The sequence below is a fragment of the Antennarius striatus genome, chromosome 2 (assembly GCF_040054535.1).
Source record: "Antennarius striatus isolate MH-2024 chromosome 2, ASM4005453v1, whole genome shotgun sequence".
NCBI classification, from domain to species: Eukaryota; Metazoa; Chordata; class Actinopteri; order Lophiiformes; family Antennariidae; genus Antennarius; species Antennarius striatus.
The window spans coordinates 22839874-22860000 of record NC_090777.1 but is presented as its reverse complement, the minus strand read 5'-3'; the positions used below and the strand labels follow the sequence as shown (position 1 = coordinate 22860000).

The 20127-nt window shown below is 44.5% G+C and overlaps 1 protein-coding gene across 4 annotated transcripts in view; it reads left to right on the top strand.

Moving 5' to 3' along the window:
* LOC137607209 (neural cell adhesion molecule L1.1-like) overlaps positions 1–19158 on the top strand; it is a 25380-nt gene extending 6222 nt beyond the window's left edge. For 2 of the 4 annotated variants that reach the window (XM_068332787.1, XM_068332798.1), the window contains exons 2-29: positions 3671–4006; positions 4572–4586; positions 5285–5387; positions 5481–5650; positions 6393–6515; positions 7413–7583; positions 7748–7862; positions 8348–8532; positions 9294–9425; positions 9816–9959; positions 10035–10146; positions 10691–10851; positions 10975–11134; positions 11404–11531; positions 11712–11813; positions 12113–12319; positions 12493–12563; positions 12659–12884; positions 13065–13171; positions 13689–13947; positions 14026–14148; positions 14706–14882; positions 14972–15085; positions 15456–15605; positions 16033–16164; positions 16255–16327; positions 16656–16667; positions 16827–19158. In XM_068332787.1, the coding sequence (XP_068188888.1) occupies positions 3865–4006; positions 4572–4586; positions 5285–5387; positions 5481–5650; positions 6393–6515; positions 7413–7583; positions 7748–7862; positions 8348–8532; positions 9294–9425; positions 9816–9959; positions 10035–10146; positions 10691–10851; positions 10975–11134; positions 11404–11531; positions 11712–11813; positions 12113–12319; positions 12493–12563; positions 12659–12884; positions 13065–13171; positions 13689–13947; positions 14026–14148; positions 14706–14882; positions 14972–15085; positions 15456–15605; positions 16033–16164; positions 16255–16327; positions 16656–16667; positions 16827–17085 (3873 nt within the window). In that variant the 5' untranslated portion in view covers positions 3671–3864 and the 3' untranslated portion in view covers positions 17086–19158. The remainder of the gene's footprint in view (positions 1–3670; positions 4007–4571; positions 4587–5284; positions 5388–5480; positions 5651–6392; positions 6516–7412; positions 7584–7747; positions 7863–8347; positions 8533–9293; positions 9426–9815; positions 9960–10034; positions 10147–10690; positions 10852–10974; positions 11135–11403; positions 11532–11711; positions 11814–12112; positions 12320–12492; positions 12564–12658; positions 12885–13064; positions 13172–13688; positions 13948–14025; positions 14149–14705; positions 14883–14971; positions 15086–15455; positions 15606–16032; positions 16165–16254; positions 16328–16655; positions 16668–16826) is intronic. The other 2 variants (XM_068332819.1, XM_068332808.1) reach the window with 2 other exon arrangements.
* Positions 19159–20127: the final 969 nt, after the last annotated feature.

Below are 20127 nucleotides of genomic sequence, written 5' to 3'. Positions count from 1 at the left end.
TGGAAAAACTTCTTGATATTATAAAAAGTGATAGAATAATTAATAGTCATAAAATCCTTTTATAAAAGAATAAAACAATTGGACAGCAAAATATTTTTCTCCACCAAATTACGGTTACAATTCGTGAAACATGCTAATTAGAAAAACAACTGGATTGTCAATCAGGACCAGTAACTCACCATTTAGAATTAAAGATGAAGAGTGAAACAGAAAAGTCAAGTTATTGAAGTTACGTTCTTTAGTACTGGTTGAAACATAAAAAATGTTCATTTTTATCAAAAAGGATTTAGTACATTAATTTTTCACCACAGAATCCCTAAATGTGTTTTACCACCAGGTGAATGGTTGTGGCCCAACCTCACCTGGAGCCACTGTTGCTGGTCTTCCCCTCCTTCCTCCTCCTCTTCTTCTCTGTTCTGGAGGACTCAGATAGGTGTGTTTGGGTGTGGATGATGACATCACAGGGGTGACACCGTTCATAAAGATGGGAACCCACCAGTGTGTCAGTGACTAGAAACCTACCGAGGAACCAGATATTAGATGGTTCCATTCGGAGGGAACCGGGTAATAGGTGGTTCTGGATACTAGAACCTTCAAAACATTAAAAATAATTAGGTTATTTTGACAAATAAAATGAAAACCAAATAATACAGTAATAACCAAATACTGTATGTCAATGATAATAATTTGTACAAACTCACACACATGCAGACCACACACACACACACACACACACACACACACACACACACACACACACACACACACACACAGACATTTCTCAAGCACAGACATGCTTAGTGAAGCACTATTAAAATGACAGTTCTATTACATATTTATGAGACACATATAGTTCGCACACGCGTGAGTGTGTGTGTGTGTGTGTGTGTGTGTGTGTGTGTGTGTGTGTGTGTGTGTGTGTGTGTGTGTGTGTGTGTTCATAGTAGTGGTAAATGTGAGGAAATGAATAATGAATTTAGGTGAATTTAGGTCACACACACGCAAATGGACTGGGAGAGACAAACTGGGCGTGTGTGTGTGTGTGTGTGTGTGTGTGTGTGTGTGTGTGTGTGTGTGTGTGTGTGTGTGCGCGTGCGTGCGTGTGTGTGTTTGCCTTTCTTTAATCTCTCCATCCACACTTCCCAATTCTTTCCTCCAGATCGGAATCTATCAATGAATTAATTTCTCGCTCCGTCGCTCCCTATTCATCCACCTGCACCCCCCCTTCCCCCCACTCTGTGATCCTCACCCCCCTTGACCCGTCCCTCCCGCCTCGGGCCTCCCGACAGACTGTCCCACCTGACCCACCCCCCCACCCCTCCTATCAGTCCTCCTGGTGGACCAGCTGATCCAGCTGCCCACCATCTATAAGCCCTCGGGTTGGGTGGGTCTCTGGAGGAGGTAATGGGGGGGCACGGAGGTTGTTTGATGCTAATCAGTACCGAACAGAGACAGGGCCGCCGCAGGGCCTCGAATAAACGCCTGATCATTTTCATCAGCATTCACACCTCATTACTAAACTGGTTTCATTAAACTGGCTGTGGAGTGGCGGTGAGAAACCCCAAAACAGGTTCTGTTAGTTCAGAAGGTTTAACACCCTAACTAACTCTTTTAAAGAATGTCAGAAGTTCCTGGATCAGTTCTTTCATCCGGACCCCCCCAGGCTCGTCCAGGAAGTCAGGTTAGAGTTCGAAGTTTCTCCTCACTTCCACTTCCTTTTCATTTCACCCTCTTTCCTCCCCTTTGACACCCCTCTTGTTCTCATCATTACTCCTCCTATTGTTCACAGCCAATGACAGACCCCCAGTGTCCCTCCGCTCTGATTGGCTCATTTATTTCATAAAGAGACCTGGAAGGTCTGGTTTGGGGGGGGGGGTGTCAGGTGTGTGTGCTCAAGCGATCCTGATGCACATGGGTTATGTATATTTTTTCTCAATCTGGTGTGTGTGTGTGTGTGTGTGTGTGTGTGTGTGTGTGTGTGTGTGTGTGTGTGTGTGTGTGTGTGTGTGTGTGTGTGTGTGTGTGTGTGTGTGTGTGCATGAGTGTGCGCACGCTGTGTAATTATTACATATGGGAGGGGGTCTATATTAGCCAGCTGTCACTCCCTACCCGTTGCCCCGTGTGTGTGTGTTTGTGTGTGTGTGTGTGTGTGTGTGTGTGTGTGTGTGTGTGTGTGTGTGTGTGTGTGTGTGTGTGTGTGTGTGTCTCACGCTGGTGTTGTCCCAGTCGAACCAGCAGCTTCTTTTGTTGGTTTAAAGTCAAATTATTTTTCTGTTGTCATTTTTATGTCCCATGTTTGTGTTGTTATGTTTGTGTTGTTATGTTTGTGTTGTTATGTTTGTGTTGTTGTGTTTGTGTTGTTATATTTGTGTTGTTGTGTTTGTGTTGTTATGTTAGTGTTGTTGTGTTTATGTTGTTGTGTTTATGCTGTTGTGTTTGTGTTGTGTTTGTGTTGTTATTTTTGTGTTGTTATGTTTGTGTTGTTATGTTAGAGTTGTTGTGTTTATGTTGTTGTGTTTATGCTGTTGTGTTTGTGTTGTGTTTGTGTTGTTATTTTTGTGTTGTTATGTTTGTGTTGTTATGTTTGTGTTGTTATGTTTGTGTTGTTGTGTTTATGTTGTTGTGTTTATGCTGTTGTGTTTGTGTTGTGTTTGTGTTGTTATGTTTGTGTTGTTGTGTTTGTGTTGTTATATTTGTGTTGTTGTGTTTGTGTTGTTATTTTAGTGTTGTTGTGTTTGTGTTGTTGTGTTTGTGTTGTTGTGTTTGTGTTGTTATGTTTGTGTTGTTGTGTTTATGCTGTTGTGTTTGTGTTGTGTTTGAGTTGTTGTGTTAATGATATTTGTAGTAAATAGCGGTGATTTGCTGCTGTTTAAGTTCATGGAATACGGCGAGGTGAAAAAAAAACCTTGTGTATTTTGTCTTTACTTTTGGTTTTCCTTGAACTCTTTTGGTTTCTGTGATGAAGTTTTCCCGTAAACGGAGTTGCAGCCTCTGATTTATTTTTAGACGCTGGATTTCCGAAGGATTTCACGAGCATTGAACTCATCCTGCGGAGGAGAGAGTAATCCCTCGCTCTCGGTTAACATCACTAAACTTGGAGTGCTGGTGGAACAAAGGGGGAAAGCCTGATCCCCCAACCCACACACACACACACACACACACACACACACACACACACACACACACACACACACACACACACACACACACACACACGACACCCCTGCTGTCATGGGTCAGTGTTCAGTCAGAGGCGAGGAACAAAAGAAGATGTTTAGATGGAGGGAGCTGCAGCGGATGAGGCCGGAACACACACCCTCTCTTTGTAACGTCATTACGGAGGAGTCGCTTCCTGCTGCTGGGGTCGGATCCTCTGTCTTCATCAGGATCACGATGACCTCGCCCTTTTGTCCTTCATGAGCAGAACAGCATCAGCCTTTATCTTGACTTAATATTTTAATTCTGTGGTTACCATGAACCCCCTCCGTTCACCTCCAGCAGCTCCTTCTTGGGACAGACGCTTGTTTATCTGATTTTGACTTAACCTTGATGAATTAATGATGTTTCCTCCCTCTTGTCCCGTTCTCCCGCCCTCCTCCTCCCTCTTTTGTTCGTATATCCAAACCTCCCCTGCTCTGCCCCCCCTCCCCTCTTCTTCTCCCCCATCCAGAACCAGATCGTGGACCAGACTGTTAGACCAACGCTCACCAGTTGTTGACTGGTTTCCACTCCTGGGCGGTGTGGGCGGTCCCTGGAGTGTGTCTGGTTGGGTGTATAAATTTGGGGTGGGGGAGTGTGTGTGTTTTTTTTATGTGTTGATGAGTGTGTGGGTGTGTTGCGTCACCTTTCATGGGACATTGAGAGATGAGTGCGTCGCAGCATCGGTGGACGAGCTATAAGGGGCGGCGGTCCCCTGCCCTCCCCCTGGTCATCCTCCTCCCCCTTTGTTTCCTCACCTCCTCAATGCCTCCAGTCGTTCAGGGAGCCATCACCATCCCAGAGGGCTGTGAGTACGATTCCACCCGACATCACTCCATTTAAGAATAAAGGTGTTAAAGGATCCCCGATCCAGACTTGATCCGGATCTAAATGTTGATTCAAAGACTAACTTAATCATTTAAATCCACTCGGGCACAGACACACACACACACACACACATTCATCCACAAGCAGGTTTTGGATGCCCTTTGAAGTTCAAAGGTCAGCGGGCTCCACCGTCCCAGAGGAAAGGGGGAGGCGACTTGTTTGGCTTCACCTTGAAGCACTGACCTTCTCATCTGGTTGAGAGACAGACAGGATGGAGAAAGAGAGACGGAGGACTAGGAAGGTTAAGCGATGAAGGGGGGGAAGGAGGGAGGAGAAAGATGTAAATTGATCACGGACGCCGTCGTGTCTGAGTCGGGACGGTAAATCCTTTAGACGAGTCATTATCATTCCGTTGTTATTTACAATCAGATCAGGGAAGACATTTGATTAGAGAACAGTTTCAAGTCTCCAGCATTTTTAACCTCACCTCCTTGTCTGAGTCTTTCTTGTCTTCTCTCCATCCCTCGCTTTCCGTGGACAAACAGACGAAGTCCATAACAGTAAGTGACTTTCTCCTTTTTTTGATCGGGAAGTTTTGTGACAGTTTGGAGACACACAGGGGCAGAGCCTGTCAGTCTATCTGTCTGTTTCTGCAGCGGTTTATTTATTCCTGCTGCTTTTATTTAACCCAAAACATGCATTTCATACTCGCGAGGGATGATAAAATGAAAGAAAAAACAGTATGAATCCAGTTACATGGAACCTGATTTCATCCACAACAGAGCACAATCTGATGTGGCTAAGCTTAGCTAACTGCTGCTAGCTCTATTTTCCCATTGATTGAACAGAATGATGCCAGCCTGCTGCTGATGCTAGCCGGTGGTGACACCCATTCCCACTTTCACTTTCCCACTTTGTTTGCCTTAAGGCCCCTTCAGTCCGGCGCTGAAAGCAGGATGTGGTTACAGTCCATTATATTATTTCATGCCCTTTTCCAGCGCGACTGCGATCGCAGCCAACAAGCAAAACATTAGAAAGTTTTTGTCGGATGAAACTCTTCCGATAACGTTTTAATGAAAGCCCGCAAAGAGCTGGAGACGCTCGGCTGGATTCAAGAGGGATGTGGAAGGTTTAATTACACCTGTGTGAACAGCTGGTTGATAGTGATGGATTCATGTTAATAACCATGTGTGTGTGTGTGTGTGTGTGTGTGTGTGTGTGTGTGTGTGTGTGTGTGTGTGTGTGTGTGTGTGTTCAGTGTCACAGCCTCCAATCCTGACAGAGCTGCCGTCGTCCTACACAGCCTTTTCTCGAGAGGACTTCTATCTGCCCTGCGAGGCCTCCGGCAACCCGACGCCGGCGTACGTAACCCCCCTCCCCTGCCTTCCCCTCCCCACCGGTGTTATCATGTTATAATAAAAGCTGATAACGTTATCCTGACTTCCTGTCCATAGTTTCCGCTGGGTGAAGGATGGCGAGATGTTCGGCTCGGTGCGTTCCGGGTCCGGGACGCTGTACGCCGAGGATGAGGAGCCCCTGAAGTTCTACGAAGGCCACTACCGCTGCTACGCCTCCAACGCCCTCGGGACGGCTATGACGCAAACTGTAAAGATTATTGTGGAGTGTGAGTCACACACACACACACACACACACACACACATGAGCGCATATGTTTTTGCTGATTCTCCGCCTCACGTGACACACACATATCAGTGAGTCATGGGTGAGGCTGAGCGGTCGTCTTGCTTGCTCATCTGTGGTTACCGTGGCAACCACCTCCTGGAGACAGCTGTGATGTCACTTTGCCATAAGAGGGGGAGGGGGTTGCTAAGCATGAGCCAATACTGGGAAGTCAGCATTTGACCTGTCAGCGTTCGGTAAACACTCTGAGGTCAGAGCCGAAAACTGAGTGTAGAAGAAGAGCTTTCATTCATGGAGAAGAAAAAAGATGCAAAAACAGACTGAAGCAGTTTAACAACCAGGATGACGACTAATCTGACTGTTAACCTCATTATGAGTCCAATCCATCATTTTAAGTTCCTGATCTGGATCCAGAACAAAACCTCCATCAGTGAAATCTGGTATTACCAGACTCATAACGACATCAGTGTTATCCAGATTCTAGGGCCAAGGTTTGATGGTGCTGGAGTCACATGATGAGGGTCAGCCTATCAGGACGCAGATGGTATTGGGTTTGTTTCAGAGTGCCGTCTACTGCTGGCATTGATTTTAGCCCTGTTTAAACACACATATTGTGTTTATTGATGCACCAAACAAGTATTCATTTATTTTAATATGCGTGTGTGTGTGTGTGTGTGTGTGTGTGTGTGTGTGTGTGTGTGTGTGTGTGTGTGTGTGTGTTGCAGCTCAGCCCGTTCTTCTAAAACAGCAGAAAGAACGTAAGAAAGCCTACGAAGGAGAGAGCTTCATCCTGTCTTGCAGCCCCCCAGAAAGCTCCACCCCCCCACACATCCACTGGATGGACAAGAGTGAGTGTGTGTGTGTGTGTCCCGTGTCGGGTGTGTCCCATGTTGGGTTGGTCCCGTGTTCGGGGAGGAACTTTGGTCCGGCTGAAGAGCGCACCGGCTGAAGGCTGTGCTGCATTGCAGAACATTTCCACTCTCACTAATGAATGCAGTACTTTCAGATGATGGGTCTGAGCTCTTATATGAATTTATTTGCTTTCCTTCTCTCTCTGCCTGTTTAATGAAATAGTGCCCTTCAAGCTGTCACTTTTATTGATGTCAAATGTGAAAATCAATAACGCACTTATGAAAGTTGTTTTTTTTCTTGTTGTTCCACTAAATCAGGAATTCCAGTTTTAATTTTTGCTAAAGGACATCTTAAGTGCAGTGACCTGCAGAATCTCCTCCCTCTAAACAGAAAAAAAAAAACAACAGCTCATGTTAAGCAGAAAAGAACTGGACAAAAAGTTATCAGAGTCTCCATCCCCTGAACTAGACAAGGAGAGACAAAACCTTTAGTTGAACTACAACTGTCAACATAAGAAACTGAAAAATTACTTTTAAGATCATCAAAATAAAAGTTACTCATAATCCCTGCAAATCAAACGATTTGGAAAGGTGGAATAATTTGCATATGATCATAGCTGGTTATAACTGGGTAAATTGTATAAAAATGAACGTGTTTCCACACTTCCTTTATCTTTTCCTATTTATTAATCTTTTTAACCAATTTATTTTTTTGTATTATAAATAAATAAATTTATTCTTTTATATGGAGAATCAAGACTCCCGGGATAAAGGCGAGAGTTTTTACAAGGCATAGGTCTGTAGGTGGACAGTCTTTACCTGACTTGAGACTCTACTACTGGGCAGCTAATATACAAAAACTGACCCTCCGTTTGTCGGGGTTGTTCTCCCCAGAGATGGTGCACATCAAACAGAATGAGAGAGTGATGGTCGGTCTGGATGGGAAGCTCTACTTCTCCAACCTGCTGAAGAGCGACAGCAGAGACGACTACATCTGCAACGCGCAGTATTCAGCCGCCATGACCATCCTCTCTGAGGCCGCCGTCACCCTCACTGTGCTGTCCTGTGAGCAACACACACAGACACACACACTAACACACACACACGCAAACCAGTTAAATCAAATTATATGTAAATATTGCGTGGAAGGAAAAATCACGATAATATCTCAAAACCATGACATGCGAATGTGGGTTGACTCTGTGTTCTGTCCGTGTCTTTCTGTCCAGCCAATGACGTCGCTCATGGTAGAAAGCCCCACCTCTTCCGCCCCTCTGGGACCCACAGCTCCGTGTTGGCCCTCAGGGGTCACCCCGTCACACTCGAGTGTATCCCCAAAGGCCTGTAAGTAACTTCACATCTATTTGGGTCATGCTGAACAGAACTTCCGCTGTCTTCCTCATGTAGGCGTGTGCATTTTCCTCATGTGGGCATGTCCATCTTTTACCCCACCTGATGGTGAAATCTGTCTAAAGGTTCTGTTGGAGCATCATATCATCACTTTTGCCTCTGTTCTGAGGGGTCCATCAGCACTGAATCAAAAGTCCTCAGGATGGAACAGGGACGCAAATCCTTTCTATTAATAATTGATTTCCTCGATCGTGATTGTTTTGGACTCGCCATAATTATCCTGCTTCCCCTGAGTCTTGCACATCCTCGCTGACAAATGGAGTGTCATCCTAATTTTTCCCTTAATGATGAAAAGGGATATCACATCAACAACACAATCATTTGTGCTCCTTCGACTCACTCATTTCCTGCACATCTCTGGTAATTGATTTCGGAGATCGTTTCAGGAAACGTAACCTTGGTGTGGTCTCTGTCTGCAGACCCACGCCCAAGGTGGAGTGGAAGAAGAAGGACGGCAGCTTGGAGGAAACCAGCGGCCAGCTAGAGAACTACAACCGCTGGCTTTCCTTCAGCGAAATCACGCTGGAAGACGACGGGGAGTACGAGTGTAGAGCCTTCAACGTCCACGGGTCGGCCTCACACTCCTTCACCGTCACCGTGGAAGGTAGGCTGACGTCCATGGAGGGCGGCACTGTTTTACTCTTTTAATATTTTTAAATTATTAGTCCACTCTATTACACTAGTTATTAGGTGCATGTATATACATAGTAGGTACAGGCCCAAAACACACACACACACACACACAAGGGGCCTGTGGGCATGCAGGTGATGGGGAGATAGAGTGGCAATAAGCTCTTCCTTCGTGCCCCCCCAATGAGCAACTTTGAGGAAGGACACTGCCGAGGTGCCCTTAGTCAAGGGCACCTTGTGGGGTGAAATGACATCTCCCAATGTCAGCTCACACTCCGAAATTTTTTGCCTGACACGGGTCTTGGACCGACCACTTACAGTCCCCAGTCCAAGACTTCATGGACTGAGCTGAATTGCCGCCGCAACAGAAAATCCAAAAGGACGTACTCTGACCAGGAATCGAACCCAGGCTGTGGTGGTGAGAGCACCGAATCCTAACCACTACACCATCAGGGAGGCGTCACTTCCTCCATCTACAAACAAAAGTAATAATAAAATAAAAAGTATTTTCACATTACCTCTATGCTGCCACAGGAGGGCAGCGAAGAGTCAAAGGTTTAAACAACAACAAAAAACATCAATGGTAGAGGAGGTAAACACGCCCCATCAAACAACACACACCAGACTTGATTCTTTAGCCCAACTTTAATCTCATGGTAATAAAGATTTGGATATCGATACCTAGAGTTTATTTTTTATAACCATAACCTACTGCTTCCTGTTTTTGTCATTTAGCTGCTCCTTACTGGGTGAAGAAACCTGAAAGCCTGCTGTACTCTCCTGGAGAAACTGTCCGCCTAGACTGTCAGCCTGAAGGCATTCCGACCCCCAATGTCATCTGGAGCATCAACGGCCAGGACATCAGTGGTACGACTGGTTTTACTGTCTTCTTACTGTGATGACTTGACGGAAGTAGTGATGTCATGCAGACAGACATAACACATGTGACAAGCTGACATGTCTTAACTTGACTCATCTGCTGCAGTGAATTATGAAAAAGAGTAATTTCATTGTTAATGAGAGAGAGAGAGACAGAGAGAGAAAGAAAGAAAAAGAGAGAGAGACAGAGAGAAGAAGAAGACCGTGAGAATGTTGGCCTTCCAGCTGCAGCTGCATCTGTTGGTCGAAAGCTTCCAGCTTCTTTTCCTTCTTAAACACATCTTTGTTTTTGTTTGACAAACTTTCATTATTGGCTCACCATCATCCCTTTCTTCTTTCTCCTCCTCCTCCTCCCTCTCTTCCTCCCCCACCATTCAGAAGTGGATGACGATCCACGCCGTAGTGTGTTTGGTAGTGTGATAATCCTGAGGGATGTTGAGTTTGCTGACACGGCAGTCTATCAGTGCGAGGCCGTGAACAAACATGGCTCCATCCTCCTCAACACCTACATCTACGTAGCCGGTGAGTTCAAGCGACGCCTCGTGGCCCGATGGAAGCTGTTTCTGATTGTTGGTGACAGTCATGTGTGTCTCTCAGAGCTCCCCCCTCAGATCCTGTCCAATGATGGAGTGCTGTACAAAGTTACGGAGGGCAGGAGCGTCATGCTGCACTGTGAATCTTTTGGATCGCCACGACCACACATCACATGGTGAGGCTCATTCAAACGCCAGGTGCCCATGAAAGTTATCATGAGAAATGCAAACAAAGACAGAAGAAAACATTGCATAAAGAGGAAAGATAATGAGACAAGAGGAAGAATGTAACTGTTGGAAAGTCTAGAAACTACTCTATTATTCCTGAAATTGCTCTTTTTTTTCAGAGAAAAAGCTCAGAATGGCTTTTTACAATCTGAGAAACATTTTTGAATCTGTCTGGGGTCAGACTAACTCAACCTGGACAGGTGATAAAGGAACTAAGTCTTGACTTTAATAAAACGGCGCTCCCTGGTGGTGGAGTCAGTAAAGTGCACTGAACACGGCCGCGACGTGATTTCCTTCATTTCCTCACAAATTCTTCTTTTAATAAGCAGTACTTTCTTAAAACAACATGAGTCTTTTAGTTGGTTTGATTTTGAGTGTATTACTGAATTTGAATCTGGGATTTTTTACTTAATAGTAGAAGAACAGTTGCTGTTGCTGTCTTGGTTCATCTTTGAGCATCTGATTGAAGATCATTATTTGTGTCATCTGTAGGAAGAGTGAGGCCAACTTCCCCTTATTGTCAGACCCTCGTGTCTCCCTGATGACCAACGGGACCATCATCCTGTCCGACATCAGTCACGCCGACAGTGGATCATACACCTGTTCTATCAAACACACCAATATCTCAATCATCGCTCACCTGGATGTCTTTAGTGAGTCTCACACCCAAACACAGAGTAGATGGGCGCCAGTGGTCAAACATGGGTGGTCATATGACCTCCATTGTTTGTGAAGGTGATAATCAAGCTCACGCTGAACCGCCCTGTTTCTTTCAGATCACACAGTGATAGTAATGAAGCCGCAGAAGTTACGTGTTCTCAGAGGGGCCAACGCTCTGCTGGACTGTGGATTCAGCAAAGACCCTCAGCTGATCAAGGTCCAGGTTGTCTGGAAGAGGGACGGACAAAAACTTCTGGAATCATCTCAAAATGACAAGTAAACACATGTTGACATGTTTCGGTTGCTGATTGAATCTACTCAGGTCACATCCCACTGTGGGAACATGAAATAAAACTGTGACCAACAGAAACTCTCAGCATTGGCATTGGGTTTGGAAGAGGAAGAAAAAACAAATGCTGAAATGTGTGATTAATACTGTGTGTGTGTGTGTGTGTGTGTGTGTGTGTGTGTGTGTGTGTGTGTGTGTGTGTGTGTGTGTGTGTGTGTGTGTGTGTGTGTGTGTGTGTGTGTGTGTGTGTTTGTAGGTACACTTTCTTCGAGAATGGTACCTTGAAGGTGACAGATGTCCAGTCGAGCGACACAGGTCCTTATACATGTGAGGTCATCACTGACCTGGACCACGTAAACGCCACTGGGTCCCTTACTGCAGTGGGTGAGTGACTGTGTGTGTGTGTGTGTGTGTGTGTGTGTGTGTGTGTGTGTGTGTGTGTGTGTGTGTGTGTGTGTGTGTGTGTGTGTGTGTGTGTGTGTGCGTACGTGCGTGGTGCGTGTGTGTGTGTGTGTGTTTGTGTGTCATTTTAACACTTTTAAGAGTTTTCTGTGGGACCCCCAGATCGACCAGACCCTCCCAAAGATCTGTCTTTATCTGACCTTACGGACCACAGCCTCACCCTCAGCTGGATCCCAGGACATTCACACAACAGCCCCGTTTTAGGTACCAAGCTCACTCACTCACACATCCAACTGCAATTCAACTGGACACAACATTCTTTATCCCACTCCATACTATGTGGAGGAGGAAGTGCTGGAATTAGAAACCGACTAGCAAACAGTGGACACAGTCCTGACAAAAAGGTAGGAAATCCTTCATACAAAATAGGAGCGGCGAAGGAATGAATCTGAACCCTGCCTATTAGTCAGCTGTTACCACAACAGATATGCACAAGTAATCATATTACACGGTTGTAAAGTTGGACAATCAGCCGTTACAACATGGTGTGTGTGTCGTCTCAGAGTTCATCGTGGAGGCCAGGGAGGAGCAGCACACAGAGGAGGAGAAATGGAGGTGGGAGGAGTGGAAACGAGTTCCTGGGGACGTGAACCACCTGCAGCTGAGCCTGAACCCCTTTTGCACGTTCCGCTTCCGGGTCGTTGCCATCAATGAGCTCGGCTTCAGCGACCCCAGCGAGTCGTCAGACCACCACAGCACGCCGCCGGCTAGTAAGTAAAGGATCCAGTGTGGTGGTGCTTGAAAATGCAGTTAATCCCATTTTGACTCAAACACAGTAAGCATCTCGTTTTGGGATGGGCCTTAGTGGCCTGTAGATGTTTGATGGAAACAAAAGGCTACTTTTTTCCAACTCTGTGTTTGTTCCTTTGTGTTCATCTTCCAGTTCCTGACAGTAACCCTACTGGCGTTCGAAGTGAGTCCATGGATCCGAACACTCTTTCCATAACATGGGATGTAAGTACTCCAATTTCTATGCATGCTAGGAAACACAATGGAATGCATACCTGTGCAAACTTTAATCTATCTTTTATCCCTGCCTGTCTTAACAGGAGATAGACAAGCGCTTTCATAATGGACAGGGCTTCCTCTACAAGGTGTCATGGCGGGAGGCTGGGGGTACAAGTGTCCACTGGAATTCAGCTGACGTTCAGTCTCCACCATTCTTCGTAAACAACACAGGAACGTACACACCTTATGAAATCAAAGTCCAGGCTGTCAACTCTCTTGGACCAGGACCACCACCGGAGACTGAGATAGGACACTCTGGAGAGGACAGTATGTCATCCATATGTTAATTTATTTACAGACAAGAGGAGAAAATACTCAAAAGACCCAGGCCCTCAAATGGATTCTTGAAGTTAGCTTTGAAGATGGGAAAAGCGTGTGCCAAACTAGCATTTGCCATTTTGTTTAATAATTTATTTTTATGGCAACAAAATCTCTTTCCTTCTACAGCCCCCGAGGAAGCTCCCACTGGAGTTTCAGCTGTTGTGATGAACAGCACAATCAGAGTCAGCTGGAACGAAGCCCAAAACATCAGAGGTCTGCTGCTGGGATACAGGGTACAAGTTCCTTTATAGTCCTGAACAAAGAAAGGTCTCATACCAGTTCCTTAATAGTCCCAAGCAATGGAAAGTCAGGTACTGGTTCCTTAATAGTTCCAAGCAATGGACGTTCAGATAGTTGCTCCTCAATAATCCCACACTATGCAGGATCAGGTTCCAGTTTCCCAAAAGTCCAACGCACTGGTCAGATGGCAGTTCCTCAATAGTCCCGAATAGTGGAAAGTCAGGTTGCGGTTTCTCCAGTAAAATCCATCATAATCCATGTCTACAGAAACCCAAAAATGTTGTATTAATTTTCATCAATTTTTAAAACTGAAAAATAATCTTCTAGCTAAATTCTTAAACTAGGGATGATGTACAAGATGATACCCATGGGACACAATATGAGATTGTCAAATGTCAGAAAAGTCAAACAGGCTGGTAAAAATAGCCCTATTTAAATTATATCTTCTGCTCCAAATAATGGAACTGGTTGATCTGGACCTTAACTTGGATTGGATCGTCTTTGTATCAGATCTACATCCGCAGGTTGGGTCAGCAGACAGGGCGAGGCCGGCGGTCTCTTGGAAACCTTCACCACAAAGTACAGAAAGAGGATCAGTTGGAGCAAGGAAATGACAGAGAGAGGATGGTGGAGGTCCGAGGCATGAAGTCTTCTACGGAGGTGATGGGGCTGCGGCTTTTTTCTCGCTATGAGCTGTCCATCACTGCTTTTAACAGCAAAGGGGAGGGTCCTCACTCAATACCGTACCGCTTCAGCACCCCAGAGGGAGGTGAGTGTTGGAGTCAGGGATACGCTGTCTCCTCCAGATGAATACATCACAGATGTTAACAGGTGTTGTGCATCGTAGCTCCTGGTCCTCCTGCATCACTGACATTCGAGAGCCCAACAGAAGAATCCCTTATTCTCTACTGGACCCCTCCCATTGAAACCAACGGACTACTGCTGGGATACGTGGTGCAGTATCAACAGGGTGAGGCGCAGAACAGATTTAATTATATGACTCCACGACTGCTTAAATAATAATAAAAATTGTTGTTTCATGAGATAAATAGTTCTTGATAAATATCATTGACTTCAGAGAAGAAAATAAAGTGAGTAGGAGATTCCACAAATGGGTTCCATCCATCCCCAAACTGTTGACTATTTTACCACAAGTCTATTTTACCAAGTATTGACATGGTGCCGTTTACTATTGAGGAACTTTAGATGTTTGTATTCTGTTTCCATGGTTACCAGTTGAATCTAGATTAATTCCATGAGTAGGGCACAGAAGAGAGGTTTATTTTAGGTATTATTCATTTGGTTTTGAAAATATGCTCATCATGTGTTGTCATTAATTTGAAGGACTTTATCATTAAAATTAGCCTGCAGAGAGAAATCCTGAGCATTTCAGGCTTGTTTGCTTTAAAAATAATATAATGTGCACATTATCTTGAATTTAATTAAATCATGACTAATTCAAAGGACTGAAAGTTTTGCGTTTATTACATGCATATGCTGCATTTTTTTAAACTCCCCGGTGTGCAGAGGTGGACAGTCGAGACAGTCCTCTGCAGATGATGATCATCAGTGATCCCAACATGACCCATATTGAGCTGGACCATCTGGACCCCAGCAGCCATTACATCTTTAAAGTGATTGCACGCACCATGGCTGGAGACGGGCCTCCCATCACACGCAGGGGCGCCACTCTTCTGGAAGGAGGTGGAGTTACTGTCATATGGTTCTTTTTTCTGGTGAAGGTAAATGCCTCTCATTTGATCTTGCTGACATATTTCCACGACTCCTTCTAGTTCCTCCATCCAACATCACCATAGTTCCCGCTAACACATCACTCAACCTGAGCTGGGTGCCTGGAGAGAGAGACAGAAACCACGGATTCCACATTCACTACCTCAAGAAGAGTTGTAAGAAAATAACAGAGGGATTTTTATTAATTGATTTTTTTCTATTATTATTATTATTTTATTTTTTGTGATATTTGCAGAATTTTTAAGATGGTCTTATCTCCAATTTAGAGAAAAAGGTGATCCAGAATCCGTACCCATGCTTGCTTCCAACTTTAACTAATTTCTGAAGAACACCAGTAAACATCATAGCCACTAATGCTAATAGTAGTTAGAATATGACTTTTCAGCAGAACTAAATCTTTCTTCAGTTCTCTCTGAATGACAATAGTCAGTACAGTTTCATGCTCTCTGCTTTATATTTTTAGTGCTGTATAAATGTCACTTAAGAAAATTAAGAGAGACCCCATCATATTTTGTTTCGCTGCAGTCGGGGGTCAGTGGGAGGAGTCTGAGGTGGTGAACTCCACGCAGGGTTTCTACATGCTGACCGACCTCCAACCTGGAACCGAGTACCACCTTGTGGTCATGCATGGAAACGAGACACAGTGGGAAGATGTGACACGAACCAAGGGACCAAGTACGTGTTTGTTTTCCCAATTCTACCTCAACTGGTTGGGTGTTTCCGGGTTTGAATCCTTTCTGTGAGGACTTTGTATGTTCTCCCCGTGTCTGCGTGTCTCTCCAGGTTCTCCAGCTTCCTCCCAAATCCAAAAACATTGAGCTGAGGTGAATTGATCATTCCAAATTGCCTGTAGGTGTGAATGTGGGCGTGAATGCGCAAGAAGCGCAAGAAGCGGTCAAGAATGAATGAATGTATTTATGAATTGTTTAGGTGTTAGGTTATCTGCCTATAACAATCCAGTTGGGTCAGTAAATCCTCACAACTTTAGCTGACAGGGAAAATGAACGGAAAAAATTTGCCTGGACACCTGATGTTTTCATGATTCAAGAGGGCCATTGATATCGTGAGACAAAATGACTGATGATCTCTCTCCGTGTCTTAGTTCCGACACAGATGTCCAGTGGGTTTGCCACCCAAGGCTGGTTGATTGGACTCATCAGCGCTATTGTGCTGTTGCTGCTCATACTGCTCATCCTTTGCCTTATCAAACGCAGTAAAGGTGGAAAATATGCAGGTAGAAGGCACACTTAGCTCGATGTACTCGTATTCACTTGCACATGTATATCCTTCAGTTCACAGTTTGATATTGAGTATTTTCCTACAGTCAAAGACAAAGAAGACAAGGAAGTGGACTCAGAAGCTCGGCCAATGAAAGATGAGACCTTTGGCGAGTACAGGTGGGCGATCTCTCACTCTGGTCACACCAGATTGATATCACAAATGATAACTAAACTACCACAAATGCCAACTGCCTTAATAAACGAATGCTATTAACAAGTTAACTAACAAGTTAGCAAGAAACAAAACTTCAAAACTGTTCTGTAACAAGTTACTGCTAATGTAGCTTACCTCTTTTTTAATCTCTGAGTTTATGTATCAGTCATTGTGTCAGACTATATTTGGGATTGAAACCTTTGATTTCTCCATCACTTTCCCGTTATTTTTTTTTGTCATTCCTTTCTAACTCCCACCCACTTCTTTCTTTTTTCGATGCTGTGCCTACAGATCTCTAGAGAGGTGAGGAAGCTAACCTCCTCATTAACCGCATGCTTTGGCTTCTCATATTCATGACTGTGTTGTGATGGTGTTCCAACAAAACGACTGAGAATCAGATTTATGTGACCCCAGCCATCATATGATGGTAATCTTTGCTGTACTTTGTTTGACAACCTTCAGTGATGGAGATGAGAAGCGTTCTGACAGCCAACCGTCTCTTTGCGGGGAAAGCAAGCTGGGCAGCGACGACTCTTTGGCCGAGTATGGAGACAGCGTGGACATCCAGTTCAATGAGGACGGCTCCTTCATTGGCCAGTACAGCGGACGGGGGCCTGTTACCCACGGCAATGAAAGCTCTGGCCCCCCCTCCCCGGTCAATGCTGTCCCGCCTCCACCCGTTGCTCCATCTATGTCTAGCATCCTGAATCGGCCTAGCTAGACACAAAAATATAACCAAAATCAACACCCATACACACTGCCTGCCTGCAACAGACGACAAAGGGACAGACCTCTCCTGACTCCAATGCCCATAACGTTGAACATCAGACGTACGTACGCCGTTTCAGAACATTCCACAGGTTAACACAGCCGTTTACAGGAAGACGAGTCTTTTCTACTGCTAGTTTAAACACACATCCACAAGCAAACACATGAAATTAAACCATCCACTCATTGAAGAAAAAGATGGAGGAAAAGAGGATGTAGCGCCAGCTGGTCCTTCAAAGTTAGCTAGCTAAGTGTTTGCTAAATCAGATCTCCGTGCTTGGTCTTACCAGGCAAACTAGTTGTTATCCATCCGTCCATCCATCCATCCATCCATCCATCCATCCATTTTCTTATTATTATTCCGGTCCAAGTTGCGGTAGCCCAGTAACACTTCCCTGAATCTCCTGGTTGATTATTGAGGTGTCCCCAGTCTAGATGGGATATAAAATCCCTTCTGTGAGTTCTAGGTGTAACTGGTAGTCTACTTCCTGTTGGACTTGCCAGGAAGATCTCCATTAGTGCCCGGAAGGCATTCTAACTATGCCTTCCTAAACCACCTCAACCAGCTCCATTCGACGTGTAGAAGCGGCGGCTCTAAATCCGAGTTCTACCTGGAAATTCAATCTCTTCTCCCAACAGCAGCCACTGGTATTAGGCATCTTATTTTACCAGAGCTCAAACCACAGGCGAACGCCTTAATGCAGATTCACCAGTAGATTAAGAGTTTTGCCTTCCGACGCACCCGTCCTCAAAATTGTCTGAGAGGTGAAACTTACATGACCAAACACAACTAAATACTGCATAGGTTTCATTTTTCATACACCATTCCAATGCACAGATCTTTTCACGATGATGCTAGATCACTGCCACCTGCTGGTGCGGAGGGTTATTTTCTCTAATGCAGGTGTTGGTCGCTCATTTGCTGTAGTGGTGTGTTCAAGTGCAGCTCTCTGATTCCAAATTTACAAACAGCTGGTGCAATGCAGTTCAGGAGAGGAAGATGATGGCTGATGCGATGAAGAGTCAGACAACGGTCCAACATGATATTTCATATTAAATAAACAATAAGTCGCATTTAAAGTCATAATCAATTTTTATATGCGGTTTCAGTTTTACTTTTTTTTTTTACTTCTCGTGCATCATTGTCAAACGTCTCCACTGTGTGTGTTCTTGTTAATGCTGTTTCTGTTATTGATTTGTATTTGTGTGTGTGTGTGTGTGTGTGTGTGTGTGTGTGTGTGTGTGTGTGAGCATCTAGAAATGCTATTTATTGATGAGTCTCAAACCTAAGATACACACCGCCTCTGTGGCGTTTAAAGAATCATTTAGTCGATGTTCAGCGTACGAGTTTAAAGATCAACTACATTGATCTTCCATGCTCTCCATCCCCGCAGTGATGGGAGATCTGTTGCCTTAAGAGAGAACGGTTGAGCCTCCTCTCCTTCTTTCTACTGTATTCATCTATCCATCCTTCCATCCATTCATCAGTTACCAAATCATGCTTTCCTTTTTCATCTTCCTGTTAGCTCAGCTGGTCAAAACGCATGATAAAGATGTTACGGTGGCCCTGAGAGGACATATCGTAATTTACACTGTGCGTGTCGTTGAGCTTGACTGACCCACAAAGCTTTGTAGAAATTACTTTTGTTTCATTTGAGAAATTTTGAGGAATTCCCCATTAGATCATTTTAAACAGGATGGATATGTCTTATCTCAGTTAATTATAAAAACACAGAAAAGAAGGAAACAGTGAAGCTAAGGGACATCTGTTTATCCTTAACATTATGACGGCATTAGTTTTCCACAAAATCGATTTCCACTAAACTTGTGGAGGGACAAGCTGCAGGTTAGAGAAGCTAAAGCTTTCTGTTACACGCTGGACAAGCCTTCAAATTTCTTCATTTATTTATTTTTACATGTCATGTTGTCTTAAGTGTGTTGAGCTTCCAGGGCCACCGTAGAATCATAGACAAACACACCCACCCACACACACACGCACACGCACACACACACTCACACACACACACAAACAAACACACGGATGCCTCATGAGACCATCCCATGTAGCAAAACCCCATCGGACCCTCAGGAGGAGGAGGGAGGATGCAGGAAGGCAATGACAAACAAGAATTAGAGAATCTGCTGAATCGTTCTCTGAATGTAAATAGAATATTGAGATTGTCATTTTTTTGCTTCTTTTATAAAATGATTGAATGTTTTTTTTATTCTTCTGCTCCGTGTTGATTTGTGCTGCAGCTTTTGTATCTTACTATGTCTCCTCACTCCGTTGTCTCCTCTTTGGTTCTCCTCTTTTGACCACTAGTAGCTCAGAGACGTTTAGAGAAGACCAGTGATTGAGTTTATCACCTAGATTTACAGCATTTGTACACCTCAGTGGAGGAGGGCGCCATCATGAGATCATGAGATCATGCCTTCTACACTGACTGTAAATCAATCTTATTTTTATGGCTTCAATATCTGAACCAACTCAGTCAGAAAAATGAAGGAGGGTCAGGAACCCAGAACATCCTGTGGGTTCGTTAATGTTTATAGAGAGGGAGCATCGAACTCGGGTCACATGACCCAGAGCTCTCATGATTATATTCTGTTACTATTTTTATTATTGTTGACAAACAACGTGTTAGTCTCTCAGTGAGTTCTGTCCTGTCCAGGAAACACTTCCTTTTTGTCTCACTAGTGGGTCAGTCCATCAGTGAACATCCACAGCAGGCAGCCTGTCTGTCTGCTCCCGCTAACTGTACAGCCTGTCTCTCTGCTCCTAATGACTGTACAGCTTGTCTGTCTGCTCATAATGACTGTACAGCTTGTCTGTCTGCTCATAATGACTGTACAGCCTGTCTGTCTGCTCCTGTCTGACTGTACGGCCTGTCTGTCTGCCTTAGTTGCAGTCTTTTGCAAATATAAACACATATAAAATATAAAAATAAAACCCACTAAAGGACAAAAACAATATAAATAATAGCAATACTACTCA